The sequence below is a fragment of the Branchiostoma lanceolatum genome, chromosome 6, assembly GCF_035083965.1.
Source record: "Branchiostoma lanceolatum isolate klBraLanc5 chromosome 6, klBraLanc5.hap2, whole genome shotgun sequence".
In the NCBI taxonomy this organism is placed as follows: Eukaryota; Metazoa; Chordata; class Leptocardii; order Amphioxiformes; family Branchiostomatidae; genus Branchiostoma; species Branchiostoma lanceolatum.
The window spans coordinates 4,632,785-4,651,885 of NC_089727.1; the positions used below are offsets into that span (position 1 = coordinate 4,632,785).

At 41.2% G+C, this 19,101-nt stretch overlaps 2 protein-coding genes across 7 annotated transcripts in view; one reads left to right on the forward strand and one right to left on the reverse strand.

The window, feature by feature from the left end:
• LOC136436224 (uncharacterized) overlaps nt 1-2,724 on the forward strand; it is a 113,467-nt gene extending 110,743 nt beyond the window's left edge. For all 6 annotated transcript variants that reach the window (XM_066430017.1, XM_066430020.1, XM_066430018.1 and 3 more), the window contains one exon: nt 2,465-2,724. In XM_066430017.1, coding sequence (XP_066286114.1) covers nt 2,465-2,642 — 178 coding nt within the window. In that variant the 3' untranslated portion in view covers nt 2,643-2,724. The remainder of the gene's footprint in view (nt 1-2,464) is intronic.
• Nucleotides 2,725-7,944: 5,220 nt separating this feature from the next.
• Nucleotides 7,945-15,415, reverse strand: LOC136436218 (failed axon connections homolog). Its single transcript, XM_066430008.1, has 5 exons — nt 15,191-15,415; nt 11,616-11,767; nt 10,937-11,103; nt 9,656-9,861; nt 7,945-9,004 (listed from the first exon to the last, which is right to left on the reverse strand). Exons 1-5 carry the CDS (start codon nt 15,306-15,308, stop codon nt 8,796-8,798), a joined length of 852 nt encoding a protein of 283 aa, XP_066286105.1. The 5' UTR covers nt 15,309-15,415; the 3' UTR covers nt 7,945-8,795.
• Nucleotides 15,416-19,101: the final 3,686 nt, after the last annotated feature.

Sequence of the window (19,101 nt, forward strand, 5' to 3'; positions counted from 1 at the left end):
AATCGGTTAACCAAGAAATTAAATTGGTGTCGCCTTATCTAAAAGAAGATTATAAGAATTTGAATTTCTTCATCCATGCCAGCACACAATATCAACAGCAAATCATGCAAAATGCAGTCTATGCAATTTCTTGGTTAACGGATTTTTTTGAAAAATGGTAAATTCCAAAATCAACATGAAAACAGAATCTCAGCGGAAAATCTGTACTTTGAGGCACACAGTTTCAGGGTGTGAACAGGGTCAGGTGCAAGTTTTCACCCCAGCCCTCTGTATTTATGATATTTTTTTTTTGTTGCTAAAATTATTCTAAAAATCAGTGAACCAAGAAATTAAATTGGTGCGGCTAAGGACAAGAAAAATAGCAATAATATATCAAATTGATGACATGTATTCATTGCATGCCACAGAAATTAAAGATTCATAGGAAAGCAATTGCAGTGATGATTCATTGCATGAATGTCATGCATTTAATAGTGCAATAGTGTGAATGGAATACTGAATGGACATAACCCACCCATTGCAAAATAATCTCAATCAGTAGAGCTTAATGAATGAATGCCCCATTGGATTCAAACTTGACAGACCTGCTCTAAACCCACACCTGGAGCCTACATGTACATGTCTGAGCTGTCTGTGTGTGGGCTGTGTTTTGTCATCCCAAGCTGCTCACCCTGCAATGTAATTGGTGCAGGCAAAGGCCACACCAATTTAATTTCTTGGTTAACAGATTTTTTTTAAAGTCATGAAAACAGAAGGCTGGGGTGAAAACTTACACCTGACCCTGTTCACTCCCTGAAACTGTGTGCAACAAAGTACAAACTTTCCTCTGAGAGTCTGTTTTCATGTTAACAGATTACTGCACATTCTACAGGAAGTCTGTCAGATCTTTATGTCCCTTGTTTAAACAGTCCACCAAAAAAAGACTAGGATTGGCAGGTTTCTCCTCAAGTCGGCCGGGTAACGGGAAACACAACTTTTTTTTCCGAGGCCTAAGTAATATTTATGTCTGTAATATCCCGGGGCAAACAAGGGGTCCTTCTGAAGCAGGTGTGTGGGGAAATTTAATGGGTGTTTCCAATCATGGTGCCTCACAGCCTGGCCGCTGTAACACACATCGATCTACAGGGCTCTAAGTTCTGACAACAGGGCCTTAAATTGGGTCTCAGCATCATGGACTGATCATATTTCATGTATTTCTGCATGTAAACTGTCCACGGGCATTTTGAGGAGCAGTTATGACCCACAGTGAAAGCATTCATCTCTTTAACTCGTGTTATGTTTTATCTTACACGCTGGTGAAAAGGGATAGAATTACAAGTAAACTGCAGCAGTAATTGTAAGAGAGGGAAGCAAGTTGTAAAGTTTTACAGCCCTTTTGGCTGCTGATAGCAACAGCCTGTTAGGTGCACAGTAAATAGTAGGCGGGATACATAAACATGGACTTTTGAAGTCTGTCGTGAGTATTTTTGTTGAAGTGGAAAAATAAATTAGTAGCATGCCTGAACACACTTCAGCTGGACAATTTTTGTAAGATTATATACTGTATCTATTCAGATTTGAAATCACTGGTATTGTCCACAGTATTGAGTATAGCAAACAGGCCATGCACAGGACTCAAGTTGACCATAGTCAGTTGAATGTTTCAAGAGTTAGACTAGTACATTCGTGTAAGAGTATGCTTACTTTACAATTTGCATTACGCCGCCTCTTCAGTGGGTTATGCACCGTGGGTGGACTTAAATCTATCCTTCAATGTTTCTAATACCACACAATAACCTCACAGCACTTGCGGGCAAAGGTGATGTCTAAAGTTAACCTTACCAGGGTCAGGTTATAATGGGTATGAATCACTCTGACCCCTGGTTTAACCTGCTAGGATTAAACCTCCCACTTCTGGTGGGTATGGAGACCCTGAGTTGAACCCCCTGACCTGGAGATTGCTTTCGGCATTGAGGTGTCAAATCAGCTTAATGACTTTTACACAATATATGAGTGCAAGGCAAGGGTTGGAATATTGGCAGTTGTCTCAAAGTTTGTTTTACTACATGTATGATCATGGAGGCTTCATCATGAACACCCAACGGCCTTGCCCTCTTCTTCCAGTGAGAATTCCAGAAATTTGAATTTGAAGTGTGTAATACTTCAAAGAGAAACAGTACTGGCATCCGAAAGACATCTGATAAAGGTTTTTTTAAAAGTAGGAACACTTCTCTGATATTCTGAAGTCTTAGTTTGACCAAGGAGAAAACCTCCTGAGCTACATGTACAGCTACACTTTTGGGCAACTTTGTTGATGAGTTGGTTACGTTTGTGCTATTGTTCTCTTTGGTAAGTGTTTTTCTCTGAAATGTCTGGAAACTTGCTGCAGTTTATCACATTGCTATCTTTAAATAGCAAGCATAGGCCAAAAGAAAGGATCTAACTGGAAATACCAAGCAATTCTCACTGTTTTCCCAACATGCAGGTATGGCCACGAGATTTACAAACATGCCCAGCACTGGATGACACTAGGGTACGAGAGCGGTTGGGCCAAGTACGACACCAGCGGTTTCTCCCCCTGCCCGCAAACCGGACACCATGGCTGCCTGGACCAGTACTCCACAGATGGGAACCTGCAGTTTGAAGGACGGGAGCTCCTTTAGAAATGTTACAAGAATTCTTAGCTTATGTGCAGTTTCTGACATCGATGTTAGTCATAACCTTCTTTTCATCCAGTCATTCCATTCTGTTTATGTCTATTTGACAGAAATGCATGACCCTTGAGTTACATAATCTTAACTTGATCCCCAAAAAGTCCAGATTTTCAAGAATGTTTCAGGAACATTTCAAGAACCCATTGGCAATTTCATGTATATTCAGAAAACAAATATTCTGAGAATAAATGTTAGGTTTACAAACAGGCAATTTTGCATATTTGGAACAGCTTGCTTTTCATGCCATAGAATCAGGGTGAAATTTTTAATGAAGTTGTTGTTGATTGGGCTTGAAAGATGGTTGCCAAGTAAAGAAGCAAAGTTTTTTGTAAATGTAGAATGTTTGGGGTCACAAGAAAGTGCGAAATGGAATGAAATGGAACGTGACAGCGTCCGTGGTTGGAGGAAGGAATCTATAGGAGATGTCAAGAAATAAAACATGTTATTATTTATTTACCACTCACTTCTGTATTTAAAATGCTTCCTGTTCTGGTCTACTGTGAATGTTACAACGTTGCTTATATTTCGCTATCTACTGGTATTTCATTTCATAATGTTACATATGTTGTTTTAGTTTGTTCCATTTCGTTCCATTTCGCACTGTCTGGGGACCGAATGTTTGGAGCTGTTATGATGTGGTTGTTAAGAAGAGGTGGTTGTCTGATGTAGATGTTGGATGAGCAGGTTTGCCTGTATCATAGTTATATGTTGCTGCATAGAGTAACAAATAAGCATCATGCTTTCAAAGACATTGTTAGTGTCTGAACAGTTTGTTTCTGCTTAAACCAGGATTGCTTGAACTTAACTTCATAACAGGGAAGATACTTCTAAGCCCCAACTTCAAAGCCCCATTTCTAGCAAGACAATGTCTGTACTCTCACAGAGAGGGCCATACCCAGTCATAACTATGCAAATGTAGATCCATTCAAAAGGAATGCAGTATTTTTGGCACCTCTTGTGTCACAATCTATGATTAACTTCGCGTTTCCACTAAACACTAAGCTCTCTCAATGCTTTATCAAAATCTAAGTAACAATTTCTGCAATCTTGCATTGAAGTTATTTGTTTGAAGGGCACAAAATCAATCTTACTCATGAATGTCTTTATTAGATTAAACAATATTGGCAACTATGTGGAAGCAATGTAAAGTTATTGTATCTCTAAAAGGAATTTAAAAAAAGGACTAATGTTGATTGTGTTGTTAATTAAAAGACTAAAGGGTATCAATGTTATTTCAATTGCATAAAAATATAATTCTTACACTCATGGTGTCATCATCTTTACCAAGTCAAGTACTGTTACACCATGATGGAAGAGGCACTGTAGTCAGAGGTGCTAGATATGTCTATAGGCTTCCGATTTCTCTGGTGGCTATTTTGATGCTGTAACAATTATTCCAGCTATACTTTATGTCTTGAGTAGTCTTGCAAACTCGGCAGAACAATTTGTTTATAACTTGTTGAATGAATTCTTGTACATACTTAAATGACGATTTTTTGCAAGATTAGATATACTGTATTATTGGTTCCGTCACAGATGTTACAATGCAATTGTCTTGCTGTAAGAAGTTACTGTTATGCAAAGAATGGATCGACAAAGTTGTCATTAAAACATGTCAATGCGAGTTGTTAATCTTCAGTGACAGATACAACTCAGAGCACACCAAAAAGAGTTATTCAAGCAACTGGATAAAATTTTGAAACAGTCAGACGTTTCAGACAGCATCCGCTATCTTTTGTCAGTGACTAAAGAAAGATCTGGTAGAACTAGGTTTTATACCAAAACTCTGAATAGATATGTTTCAAAATTTTATCTTGTTGCTTGAGTAACTATTTTTGGCGTATCTCATTGCCTGGATGTCTAACTTTCATCGACGTAACTCAGAGCACAGTTCACGCTTTGTGTTGACCACAGGTTACAAAACTATGGGTGAGGCACTGTTGGGAAAGTAAACAATGAAGACTTCAACCAAAGCTGTGGTTATTCCAACTATAAGTTAAACACTCTTCTTCCGAAAATGATTTCATCAGGTTGGTAGAACATGGGATATTTGGAGTTTCTTTTTTCACAACCAGGAATCTCACCTGCTGACGTTTCGGTGTCTGTCAGACACCTTCTTCAGAGCTTCTGACTGGAGTACTGCTTCTCGCCGCTATAAGTAGCCGATGTAGTTGGCGCTTTTGCGACGAGAACGCAATCCCAAACGTGGCTGAGCTTGTATCCCCCCTCGTCTCGGTCCATCACTGGTGATGACTTCCTGATCCATACAACACTCTTCTGTTACAAGTTATAAGTTAAACACTCTTCTGTTACAAGGTCAGTTACAGATGTACATCGGGCACCCACAGATAACCCCCACTCTTTACTCTATGCTAGCTTCAATTTGCTAAGTATGATACCCATTTCACATATAGTTGCTGTGATGTTGAAATATCAATTCCTGCTGTAGGATTTACGTCAATTCTGAAATGGTTTATTTGGAAACAACCTTGCAGTAAAATTGAAAGGGTCTTCGTAATGTTCACAGGTGATAACAGAAGGGAAATACGTATCACTGTCTTCACGTTTTATTGAAATTACATATCTCTACTTGGAAATTCGTGCACTAACCGGTATCAAGTCGCCAAGAAAGTAAAAGAGTAGTAACTAGATTTTATCGAAGACTGTTTATCGATGAGTACGTTTATCACGTTGTGGCCCGTTGATGTGCATAGGTACGTTCTATGGTCCGGAAATATACTTAGAATTAACTAGGAACACAAACGTATTCAATGGTGGGAACGATCAGTATGTTAAGTCAACGGAAAGAAACTGTCCTTGGGCAGTACGTGACGACTCTGATACGGACCCTGACAACTTCACTTTCCATCTGTGGAGCCAGCGGCAGTTTGGATGGCCGAGTCAGCATTATATCATTGTCGGGTTACTGTTTGGAAATAGGCCGCTGATCGAAAGTATTAAACACCAAAGTTACTAAAACTTAGTAAACCTGACCCTCGTTTAGTTGTCCATGTAGAGATAACTAGTAAGTAATCTAGCTTTGAAAGAAATGTGCGTATGTGTGTGTGTGTGTGTGTGTGCGTGTGTGTGCGTGCGTGTGTGTATACCACTTCATACTTATCAAGTTATGCACTATCTTATGTCAAGACAGTCAGCTGCATGGACGTTTCTCTCCTTGCAGTTCTACCTCCGCTCCGGAATTATGCGTCAGGCACCACGGATCGCCATGTTGCAGTTCGGAAATAGTTGAAAATCATTCTTAAATCATCCAAGATGACAAATACGCTGTATGATTATTAAATGTGTCATTATTTGTAACTGTATTTATTAGACGACCAGGATTAAACCTAAGAACGAATAGACGGAAAATCAGTCCCGCAATAGAAACACTTTTCGGCCACAAGAAATATGTAAATTGTGATTCCTTGGCTCGTCAAAACCTAGGGAATATAAAGTTGTGAACCCCATACGAGTCTTTTGAGTTAGCCCATTCCAAAAACACGATAGAGCGCAAATCGCTCCATTGGCAAATTCTCACTTATAGCGGGCGGCATCTAGAAAACTTTGCCGTATCTATTTTGACCGGGATGTCATAATCATCATCATCGTGTAGCCCGGATGTATACCGATCCTTTTTCATCATCATCATCATCATCATCTAGAAAAGTTTGCCGTCTTTTTCTTGACCCCGATTTCATCATCATCATCATCATCATCATCATCTAGAAAACTTTGCCGTCTTTTTCTTGACCCCGATTTCATCATCATCATGTATCCCGGATGTATACCGGTCCCCTTTCATCATCATCATCATCATCATCATCATCATCATCATCATCATCATCATCATCTAGAAAACTTTACCGTCTTTTTCTTGACCCCAAATTCATCATGTATCCCGGATGTATAACGGTCCCCTTTCATCATCATCATCATCATCATCATCATCATCATCATCATCATCATCATCATCATCATCATCATCATCATCATCATCATCATCTAGAAAACTTTGCCGTCTTTTTCTTGAAGCCAAATTCATCATCATCATGTATCCCGGATGCATACCGGTCCCCTTTCATCATCATCATCACCATCATCATCATCATCATCATCATCATCATCATCTAGAAAACTTTGCCGTCTTTTTCTTGAAGCCAAATTCATCATCATCATGTATCCCGGATGCATACCGGTCCCCTTTCATCATCATCATCATCATCATCATCATCATCATCATCATCATCATCATCATCATCATCATCATCATCATCTAGAAAACTTTGCCGTCTTTTTCTTGACCCCGATTTCATCATCATCATCATCATCATCATCATCATCATCATCATCATCATCATCGTATATCCCGGATGTAGATCATCATCATCATGTAGCCCGGATGTAAAGGAAGCGTGGCATACTAGTATATCGGGGACGAGTATTACATTTGTATGATTACATAATGAGGGTTCATTTTTACTGTTATTTTCTTTATAAACTTTGTTTATTACTTAATTATTTGGGAGCAGGATTTTTTATATAATTATACAAAGAAGAGGCTTTGAGAAAATGAGAGTGTTTTTCAACCTTTTTTTATTCATAAAGTAATGACTCTGATTGACGAGTAATGATTGTGATTGACAGGTAAGTATAATCAGGTCACAGTGGCGGCAGAATTCGTACTTCTGCCTTTCTTTTGAATGTCAATATTTTTAAGTGAAAAAAGGAACAACTTCTCATTACAAATATACATTTCTCAATACATCGATTGTACGCAGCATTACAGATCATTACAGACCAAAACTCCCTTCACAGTTGTGGGAGAGTGCAATATGATAAAATTACATGAACTCCATTTGGGAGTCATGCTGGACTTCTTCAGGCACACGTATTGTCTGCTGTTGGAGGTCGATGACCCCAATGCCAATCATATTCCTGGCAACTAGTTTGAATCAACAGCTAAACAAAGTAATGATGAATAAAACATAAACAACATCAGTGGCCTTAATAATTGCTAACATTATATATGCAAACTGAGGGCTGGCTAAGATTTTAAAAAGTAAAGTTCTAGACAGTAAGTAGAAATAACCTAAACTGGCTTAATTTAATCGCCAACACAATAAGGGCACCCAGACTACTCTCCAAGCAGAGGATATGCCTTGGCTTGTTTTGTACGTCTTTTTACTACGCTTTTTGTTAGCCTTTTTATTTTGTCATTTTTTTCTATAAGTACGGTTGGCAAACGTTTAAAAAAAAAAAGACAACCATTAATAGACAATCATAAAAATACCTATATAGACGTTCGAAACATGCCAGAATCTAAACTCAGCCTGTAGGGTAATGAAGCCCTCAGCTGGTGATTAAATACTTTGATGTTCTGTTTCACAATTTGAACATTGGCACTGACAGATTTCACTTATAAGTATTACACAAGTGCTGAGTGTTATATGATTGACAGTTGCACCAATAAAGCCATCAATGTCAGAAACGGTTAAATAATTCTAGCCAGGGAAAGGCTGGCAAAAATATCATATCTTGGTCTTGCATAGATTGATAACAAATTAAAATCTCGGACCAACTTTCCCATCTTGCCAATCTCTGGTTACACAATCTTCTGCTCACATCCTGTCTCTCAACTTTATTTAAAAAACTACGAACACACACCACCACAAACAAACACACACACACAGACCAAAACATACCCTATGTTTTCAGGGGGTGGGGATTCTTACCAAGAGCAGTTTGCAAATTCATAAAACTATAAATAGCAGTACCATCGCAAATCGGGAGTGTCCCTGTGGTGTAGTGGTCTGCGCTTCTGGTACTTGCCACATCTGGTTCAAATTACTTAGACCAGAAGGTCCGGGTTCAAGCCCCGGGTTAGGACACTTCTGGACAAGAGGCGCACTAAGTCATACCAAAGACTTTATAAAAATGGTACATACTTCTGAAACAGTATGGAAGTTAAACACACTTCACTGCCAGTGCACTAGCCCCCTGCTACAGTGATTGCACCACAGTGTGGCCCAGGGCTATGAAACGGAGATGGGTACCGCCCTATACATCAATAATGGTGTGGGAGGATTTTAATCACAAATCACATCATTTTTTTGTACCAACGATTTCATCCCAGTCTGGCCAATACTGTTCCTTCATACGGAAACAGTAGTCCTTGATGTTAGGATACTGTTCATTGGTCAGCTTGTAGAGGTGCGAGTGTTCGGGTGTGGTCCACAGGAATTGTGCAAACATTCCAAAAACAGTTGGGTCTGCGGTTGTCGGCTCCTCACCCATAAAGTATCGCTTGTTACCTGACAAAAATGTACAAAATGTAAGTTAGAGATCAAACACTCCTCGTCACATATATTCATCAACTTGAAGGCAAATATATGCACAATAACATTTGCATGAATTTTATTCTGTTATCTACCTCTTGCTTTAAAGGTCAGACAGTAACAATGGTACTATGTGCAACACAAAATATGTCTCATTATTATGATCATATTTCTTACTCTTTACAGTGTTGAAGCATACAGAAGCAACCAAACATAAACAAACAAGAAATCAAAGACCTCCGTGAAATATATTGTGAATATCTTGTTTTCTTCATTATTGTAAATTTCTCACTAAATCTGTCCATGTTGTTCTGCCTACACATTTTCCTGCCAGCCTGCGGAACCAACTTTTGACCCAGGCCACCGTGAAGCCAACCTGCCAGTCTACAGTTACACCATCTTCCTCCTCACTTCCTCCTATCACTCTATGATATTCAAGTAACTACAGACATACACCAAGACATGAAAAGACACAGAAAACAGTACCTCTGTTTTGACTGGTTAAAAAAAAAGCAAAAACAGAGGCACGCATTGATACCACACTGAGTTTTATCTTCCAAAAGACAAAGGCTGTTAAAGAAACATCTCAGAGCAAGAGTGGGTACAGAGACTTTTGTTTATCCTTACCTAAGAACTCAGAAGCAGCCCAGACATCTTTGTGAATGATGCCATGGATCTCCTCAGTGGAGTGCCTGCCCAGCCCCTGAACATGTAGCATCTTTCGGACATTCCGTGAGAACGTGGGGAAAATAAAGAGCCGGACGGCCGAGGGAACTTCAAACAGCTGCCCCAAGTGGGAGTAGTTCTCCTGCCACCGGTCGTAGCCGATACCCCTGGAGAAAGATGACAAAACATGCTCTGAAATTCTATGATTTTTATGACCGGTTCATTTGTTGAATCTCTTCGCAGCCCAAAAGGGCTGAATTGCAGAATTCATTGCATAGCGTTGGATCTCTTATACACACAATAAAATACTAATACAACAATTAAATCTCACGGCGCGTTAAAATCAACACTATACTGTATACATAAAAAGTCCATTACATCTTATTGTTCATGAGTTTTACAATATACTGCAGGGAACTGCTAGCGTATCTCTTTGTGCGAGTAAATGGTATGAGGTTCAATTTATGTGTTTGTCGTGTTAACAAATTCTTGACAATTTCAAGCTACATTAAACACAGTTTATAGTTATATATAAAAAGATTAAGATAAGTGTACATGTACTCTAAAATTTTCTTTCTCTCGGTGAATGGAAAATAGATATAAAACGTATATTCTCTAAGTCTATTCAATTCAATTTCATTGGACATATACCAAAGCAGCTTGATCATGATTCTAGAGTCAGACGTTTCAGATAGCATCTGACATTTGCTTTCCATGATATCAAGATAAAAATTCTGTATGCTATCCGAAATGTCTGACCGTCTATAAAACTTGTTCAGTTGCCTGAGAAACGTTTGTCATGCAATTCTAGATTCATTTTATTTCATCTTTTATTTTTTTTATTTCGATTTACCACATTTTGTGGAAGTATTGACATAACAGGTGAACTATCACCTTTTCAAGATGTCATCCCAGACCGGACTGTAAGATTTGGACCATCATACACCGGGGCATGCCCCTACTCTTTTCGAAAGGTGTGGTGGGTTCTTTAACGTGCGCAGGGTGTGGCTCTTCTCAAACACGGGACCTCCATTTAACGTCCTAACCGAGGGACGTCCCTAACCGAAGCTAGGTACTCATTTTCACCTGAGTAAAGTGGGGAAAGTCGTGTAAAGTGCCTTTCCCAAGGGCACAACGTCAATGGAACAAATCAGGGAACCCCGGATTCGAACCCGATATCTCTGGGTTCTGGGGCCAAACACCCTGCCACTGCGCCAACGCGACGCCAGTTAGTTTCCGTACCAGTAAGTGCTCTCCTCCAGCATCTTGATGAATGCCCGGCTGATGGCACGTTCCTTTTCTGACAGCGGTGAATCCAGGTCAACTCCAAACTCTTCATTAAGGAACTCCATGATGAGACCTGAGTCACCCATAGATTGTCCCTTGTAAGTGATCCATGGTATCTTCCCCTGAAAAACATTGTTGGCAAACCTGAAACCTTATTGATAAGTTCTTTATCCAGTAAAAAGAGAGGTAACCTTTTTGAGGCCAAATGGGCAGTGGGTTGTTATCCACTGTCTTATTAAGGACAGTCAATCATTATTGGGCAGCTGACACAACCCCTCTCCTTCCACTGCCTGTTACCTTCCTAACCAAAGTCTGGTACCCATTTTTACACCTGGGTGGTGTGAAGAACACCAAGTCAACTGCCTTTCTTAAGGACACAAAGCCTGGCCCAGAACAGCAAGGGGTCAAACCAGTGATCAATCAATCCTGTGTCCATTAGCCTTAAAAAAAAGATAAAAACTTCTTGGTCATTGATACCACGTTGTCAGATATGACAACACTAGCCAGCCATAATCAAACATGGAGGTTTTTCTACTTAATTACCATTGTGTGCAGAACCTTTGCTTTCAGGAAAGAAGACTACTGACAATAAAATATATACATATCTTTAAATGAAATTGTTTTGAAGAGTTACCTTTGGCCCACGTCTGAAGGTTTCGCTGTGTATCTGATAGGGGATGTTGACCATGCGCAGGTAGGTCATGAGTTTTATCCCGAACGGACTGAGACTGGGCACCAGTCCTCGCTTACTGACTCCAGCCTGGTGTACATTCACCATGGGCTTGTCTGAAAGGGTACAAAGGTCAGTATTCACAAAGGTCAGTAGGGGATCAACAGGTGATAAACTGGGTATAGGAATAACAGATGGCCAAATAAGGGTATATCACTTTGGCTTCTCATATGGGTAGACATCAGAAATACTTGTGCTTGACTTAAACCAGTGCATAATGAAGGTGATATTTTAAGCCCGGCAATGAAATTTTTAAAAAGTGCTAGGAGAGGTTAAGGAAACATATCAGTTTCGTGCACATAGATTACTTTAATTTGCTTTTGGTCGGATGATTCTAACGTTGTAGCCACTATGGCATATTCTTACATGTAGCAAGGACTTAGCTTTATTGTTTATTATCACATAGGTAGATGGCGTCGACCAATCAGAAGCCTCCATTGCCCACAATAAGTGGTCTGTTATCACGCCATAACACACTACTTATGACGTCATGTCAGAACACAACCGTTCCATTTTGTAAAGGGGGTATCTTTTTGATGAATCTTTTTCTTAATCTTGTTTAAAAAATCTTTATAACCGTTGCATTTTGTAGAGGGGGTATCTATTTGATGAATCTTTTTCTTAACCTTGTTTAAAAAATCTTTATTGTCTTAGAATTCCTAAAAATTTTCTTAGAATACATGAAAAAGGGGAAACAAATTTAAAATTCCCAAAAATGTTCCGCGTGTTCCATTTGCTGTTGGCCAAAGAAACCACGTTCTATCCAAGGTTCCGCGCGTTCCATTTCCTGCTGGCCAAAGAACCTGTGTTCTATTCAGGTTACCTGAGATCATGTTGCAGGGAGATTCTTCAATGATAACATTTTCTGACTGACCTGAAACTGACCCTCCTATCCTGTGTGGTTGAAATAAATACATCAGGCAACAGTTGTACATATTCTTCATCATCTTCTGTTAATAAAGGACAAATGTGAATTCTGAAATGCATTCTTAATAGTATAAGGGATCTATGCGTCAAACAGAAATTGTCTACTCTTATATGCGTCAGTTTGGATAAGCTATATGATAATAACGTTAATGACCCGCCTCTTCCTCGGTGTATATGGTGTCATAACGCCTGGTCATGTGCTATAACCACCTCAGAAAACCACCTCGTTCGCTTCGCTCACTCGGTGATTTTATTCGGTGGTTATAGCACATGGCCAGGCGTTATGACACCATATACACCTTGGGGCGGGTCATTAACCCTTAATTATCACATAGGTAGATGGCGTCGACCAATCAAAAGCTTCCATTGCCCACAATAAGTGGTCTGTTATCACGCCATAACACACCACTTATGACGTCATGTCAGAACACAACCGTTCCATTTTGCAGAGGGGGTATCTTTTTGATGAATCCTTTTCTTAACCTTGTTTAAAAAATCTTTATAACCGTTGCATTTTGTAGAGGGGGTATCTATTTGATGAATCTTTTTCTTAACCTTGTTTAAAAAAATCTTTATTGTCTTAGAATTCCTAAAAATTTCCTTAGAATACATGAAAAAGGGGAAACAAATTTAAAATTCCCAAAAATGTTCCGCGTGTTCCATTTGCTGTTGGCCAAAGAAACCACGTTCTATCTAAGGTTCCGCGCGTTCCATTTCCTGCTGGCCAAAGAACCTGTGTTCTATTCAGGTTTATCTGAGCTCATGTTGCAGGGAGATTCTTCAATGATAACATTTTCTGACTGACCTGAAACCGACCCCCCTATCCTGTGTGGTTGAAATAAATAAATCAGGCAACAGTTGTACATATTCTTCATCATCTTCTGTTAATAAAGGACAAATGTGAATTCTGAAATGCATTCTTAATAGTATAAGGGATCTATGCGTCAAACAGAAATTGTCTACTCTTATATGCGTCAGTTTGGATAAGCTATATGATAATAACGTTAATGACCCGCCTCTTCCTCGGTGTATATGGTGTCATAACGCCTGGTCATGTGATATAACAACCTCATAAAACCACCTCGTTCGCTTCGCTCACTCGGTGGTTTTATTCGGTGGTTATAGCACATGGCCAGGCGTTATGACACCATATACACCTCGGGGCGGGTCATTAACCCTTAATTCATTCATTACAGATTCAAGAGGGTCTGCATGCCCTTTTTCGTGAAGCGTTACATGCGATTTTAATTCACCGTTAATCGTTACTGGCCACCCTGAATTTACCGTTAAGCCTTATCGTTATATTACTCGTGAAGCGTTACTGGTCGTTTTAATTCCTCGTTAAGCGTTATTTGTCATCCTGAATTCAATGTTAATCGTTATTGAGTAATTCCTCGTTACGCAAGAAAAAGCATTTCAGTGGGACAAGATTTCAAAAATTTTCTCCAGGGAGCACACGGCTCCGGCGAAAATATGTCGGTAGGGCGCCCCCACAGAATTTTAAGCTGAAACACTTCTATTTATCACTCTACTAGCAAAGTTTTCTCCTAAAAATTCAGGAAATTAAGCGTTTCGCGGTTCAAGATTTTACGATTTTCCCCGGGTGCATGCCGGGCCTCCGTCGAAAAATATTGTCAGGAGGGCGTCGACCCCCAAAACTCAAGCTGAAACTCTTCTGTATTTTTTTCACAAACAGAGATATCACTAAACTTAACTTACATTACCAGTAATATTTGCCCATCGAAATGCAAGAAATGGCGGTTCAGGGTGTCAAGAATTTCCCCCGGGAGCATGTCGCAGCTCCGGCGAGGTCTGGAGGGCGTGACGCCCCTCAAAAATCAACCTGAAACTCTTCTGTATTTTAGAGATGTCATAAAACTTAGCTTACTCTTCAGCAAAATCCCCCCTTCAGAATGCAGGAAATAGCGTTTCAGAGGGTCAAGATTTCAAAATTTTCGTCGCGCCTTCGGCGCTCGTCATCGTGATCATGAAATTTCCTCAGTCGCCGCCGAATCTAAAGGGTTCGGAGCAGGCGTGCTAGCCTGGAATCCATACCCTCGGTGCCTCCCCGATATCTCTACGGCACTGTGAGTGACCCTCACCCGCCCAGACAGCTTAGCCCGCTCGGGGTGTTGTTTACGGCCTTGGATTAATTAGCTCGGCACCTAGGGTCGGCGGAAAAGTAGGATGGCAGCGGAAGTAGGGTATAGCGATAGTAGGATGGCAGCCAGAGGTAGAAAGGCCATCAGAGACTGACTGGCCCGGTAAAACACCACTAAGCCGACCCTAAAGACTGGGACCAGGCTACAGGCGTGCGAGAATGGCATAGCGTAATAGGTCTCTTGCCACAAGATAAGGACGACTAGTGGCAAAAAACCGTCGTCTTCAGGGGTATCTCATGTTCTAAAAATGCTGAATTTACCGTTAAGCGTTATCGGCCGGCCTGAATTTACCGTTAAGCGTTATCGGCTGGCCTGAATTTACCGTTAAGCGTTGCCAGGACCCCCCCATGCAGACCCTCATTCAATTGAAATATCTTTAAATTTTCTAACCTTGTGCATGGCCTGTGCAGTACGTCCTGTTGGAACAGGCAGCTCGAAACAGTGCGGTGTGGTGGATTCGAGAGCTCACCCTCTGTACTGAACAGAGCCGTCTTCTTAAGGCGTTCATGAATGCAATTTACCACTGACAACGCACCACCTTTAGTACTTAACCCTACAGGACGGTTATTAGCCGAAGAAACTCTCTTCACGTGCACACACAGTCTCTACTTCCTGGTTTCAGTGGGTGAAAGGTTACGGTGGCCCCTACCCCGGCGTGACAGTGGGGACCTCTAGCTGTTGAAGTAATCATTGCAGGTCGACAGCACGTGAACTACTTGTGTGCCGCAGAATGCTCCTTGGTTGCAGTCATTATCACCCTTCGTCCATTTAGAACGTTGGTACTCACCTGGTGTTTGAGCAGCAGCATCTATGGTGGCAGTACATCCAAGTCAATTCGAAAAGGCCAGTCCCTGCTGCCCTCGTAGATGAGAGCTGTCATGTGTTGTAACGTTACATGTATGGTTTGGACTTTTTGCTGCAGTACTGACAGTGACTAATAAAGGTCGCTTTAGATCTATGCAAAGGCCTTCGACATTGAAACTGGGACCTGGGAAGAAGCTGCCAATGATCGACTACTGTGGCGACGCACAGTCCGAGATGGCGCCATCACATGTGAGGAAGCTAGGAAAGCTGCCGCCCAGCAGAAAAGGAGAGCCAGGAAGGAACGGGAAGCCAACCCCATACAGAACACAACACTGATCCAATGCGAACATTGTGGACGGAGTTTCAAGGCCAAAATTGGACTCTATATCCACATGAGGACACATGCGACCCAACCAAATGATGGATGACTACAGCGGTCGTCGTCAGACTGACGGACGAACCAACAAGATCTATGCAACCAAACCTGAATGTTCCTCATAACGTAAGCTTCACTAGTAGTCTAGGCGATTGATGAAAAAAAAATGTGCAAATTATGGTAAATAGCATGAAACTTGGCATACATGTTCTATACAACAATAGAAACAATTCTAGGGGTGGACAATAGAAACAATTCTTCAACTTCAACTTAGGGGGGGGGAGGTCCCAGGTAGTTGTTTCATCTGGCCCCTCCCCAGATAACCCCGCGAGGGGCAAAGTAGGGGGGGAGGAGGTCCCAGGCTAAGGCGGGCAGGCCTCCAGCCTGGCGCGGTATGACTCAACGGTGGGAGCCCTAACAACCGTGCCAGGCAGGGCGTTCCACTCGGGGATTGTGCGGGGGAAGCATGAATGTTTGTAAGAGTCTGTTTGGGCGTAAAGTGGTTGAAATTTGAGCGTGTGGCTTCCCCGGGTGCGCCCCTGAGCTGGTTTCAGTAGACTATCTGTATTAATATTGATGTGGTTATTAACTAGCTTATAGAAAAAGGTGAGGCGGGCGTTCCTCCTCCTTTCAGAGAAAAGGGGCCACTGCAGGTCACTGAGCAGTCCTAGCTATATTTTGCACCAATCGCCTAGACTATAGCCATTCCTCAATGTTAGTTGGTCACAAAAACTGCACTAGTACATGCCAATATCGATTCATTCAGTCACTTTTATCTACTACTGGAATGGCAAAACTAGTCACTTCATCTCGATTGACTATTGCATTGTATTACAGCCGTATTGCTGTCTTGTCTGGTAAAGATTTTTGTACTATTTTCCGTAACGTTGATCTATTCTAAGCAATAATGCAGATATCAAAGATATAACGATAAAAAATGTTATACCATTTCTACTACTTAATATTTTCTCCGCCTGCAGAACGGTCTGGTAGAAACCACGCCTATACCTTACAAGTACCGGGTCATCTAATCTACAAGCAGATGTAGGAAGGCAAAATCGTAACGTCTCTCCAGCTCCTAGTTCGTCCGAACACCATGAGAAACTTGAGAGATGTTACGATTTTACCTTTCCACATCTGCTTGGAGACTACAGGTCATCTCAGCAGAGCTCCGGGAGTTTAAAATACATCTATCTGCGCCAAACGCTCAAGCTTATCAACAGCTACGGAAGAAGTGCGTACGATTTTGCCTTTCTACGTTTGCTTGGAGATTACGAATCATGCATCCCAGCAGACATGGCAGTGCTCACTACACGGTACGTTTCCAACCACACTCCGGGGAGTCTTCCTCACTCGTGCTCCTGCCATTATCCGGAGTTAACGACGCAGCGGGGAGATTTTTACCGCCAAGAAATCTCCTCAAGCAAGGAGGCTCTTTAACCTCCTTGGTTCAAGGTCATTTCTCCTTGTTTGTTTTTTCACACAAAGGAGAAGAGGCCGTCCATACTCCACAGTTAAGAGCATTATAGAATTATAAACTGGTCTAAGTAGAAAAGACCTTACAGAAATGATGTGTAACCAAGAAGACTGGAGGCGAAACTTTGTAGACGCTTCAACTCGTTAGAGTTTGATTATGTTAGCCTGAGTGCCAGCCTTTTCAGCTTCCGTACGCTACCCAAGCTCCGCTCCTGGCCGGCAGCGGAGCTTGGGTAGCGCAGCGGAGCTAGGGTAGCGGACGGAAGCTAAAAGGGCTGGCACTCAGGCGCTAGGCTATGATTATGTATGTCTGTATGTCTGTATGTATGCATGTTTTGTCACACCGCCTTATAATGGTGCTGATCAACCAAAATGAAGTCTTAATGAAAGCCTTTATTCGGCGTTATCGTGCATGAGAACTAATTTGCACCTTGACTAGGTCACTTAAGTCCACAAATTCTAGAGTTCTGAGTCTAAAAATCTAGAATTTCGATAGCTGTTTATTAGCAAGTCATGAAAGGGTGTACACAGAATGCACCGTTTTCATGGTATTGAGATATAACAGTATAGTCATCATTCAGTAAGCCCCCCCCCTCCCCCCAGTCCACCGGGCGGCGATCGCGCTGCGACTTGGCTGCGACCTAAATTGGATTTGTGCAACTCTAGACTTCAATATGGAATATCATGAAAAATCAAAATGTAAAAGTATGATTCAAAAGACAACAAAACACACAAAGCGTCAAAAGATTCGTTTTTAGCGATGAAATTAGCTGACCGCTCTAGCTGTCAAATCGCTCCGTCGCAGCCCGGTCGCAGCGACGTCGCCGTCCCAGTGGAATGAATGTGTGATCAAACTTTTGCTTTACTTTAGAATGCTACATTTCGATCAAAAGACTCGAAAAATGGTCCATTACGGAGCAAAATTTTGAATGAACTTCTGTGACATTAAGTATTGATATTAAATCAGTCATTTGTGGTCTTATACACTTTGTATCCTAAGGACACGGTGTCGAGGTACGGTGATTTATTCACACAAAGTTACAGTTGAAGATAATTAAGAGGCATTTATGCCTCATTACTCAGATAACATCAGTATCGCTATCAAGATGACTCACCCCTTGAGGGCCCGGCTAACGCGATGGCTCTACAGTCTACTGAAATACTTTATTTATCGTTTCTATGTCGGCGAACACTTTCAAAACAATGTCAACTAACGTTTGACCTGCGTAAGCTTTGTTGAACACCGGCGTCAATGTGCCGGAATGTCTGAGATGATATCTATCATCACATCGAAATGTCAGGATAGCGAGCAGTCAGTCAGACGTCAAGCTGATTTGTAGTTCAGTCTGGCCGATATAACACAGTCACACGGTGATGCTTTACAAACATGTCGCTCCTTCTTTTCTCTCGCCAGGACGATAAAAGTACTATAGATTTCACAAATAACTGGTATTTAATCACAGGTACAGAGCAATTTTCTCTGTCTGGTCTGAGGACGATTATGAGTCGCAGGGAAAATCCAAATACTGTAAATGCTGAAATGTTCGCTGTGGTTTCGTGTTCGCGGTTTTCGCAATGAACTCTTTACCGCGAACTTGAAACCACCTCGAAAAACCGATCCATTGTGTGACTGTAGCGGTACTAT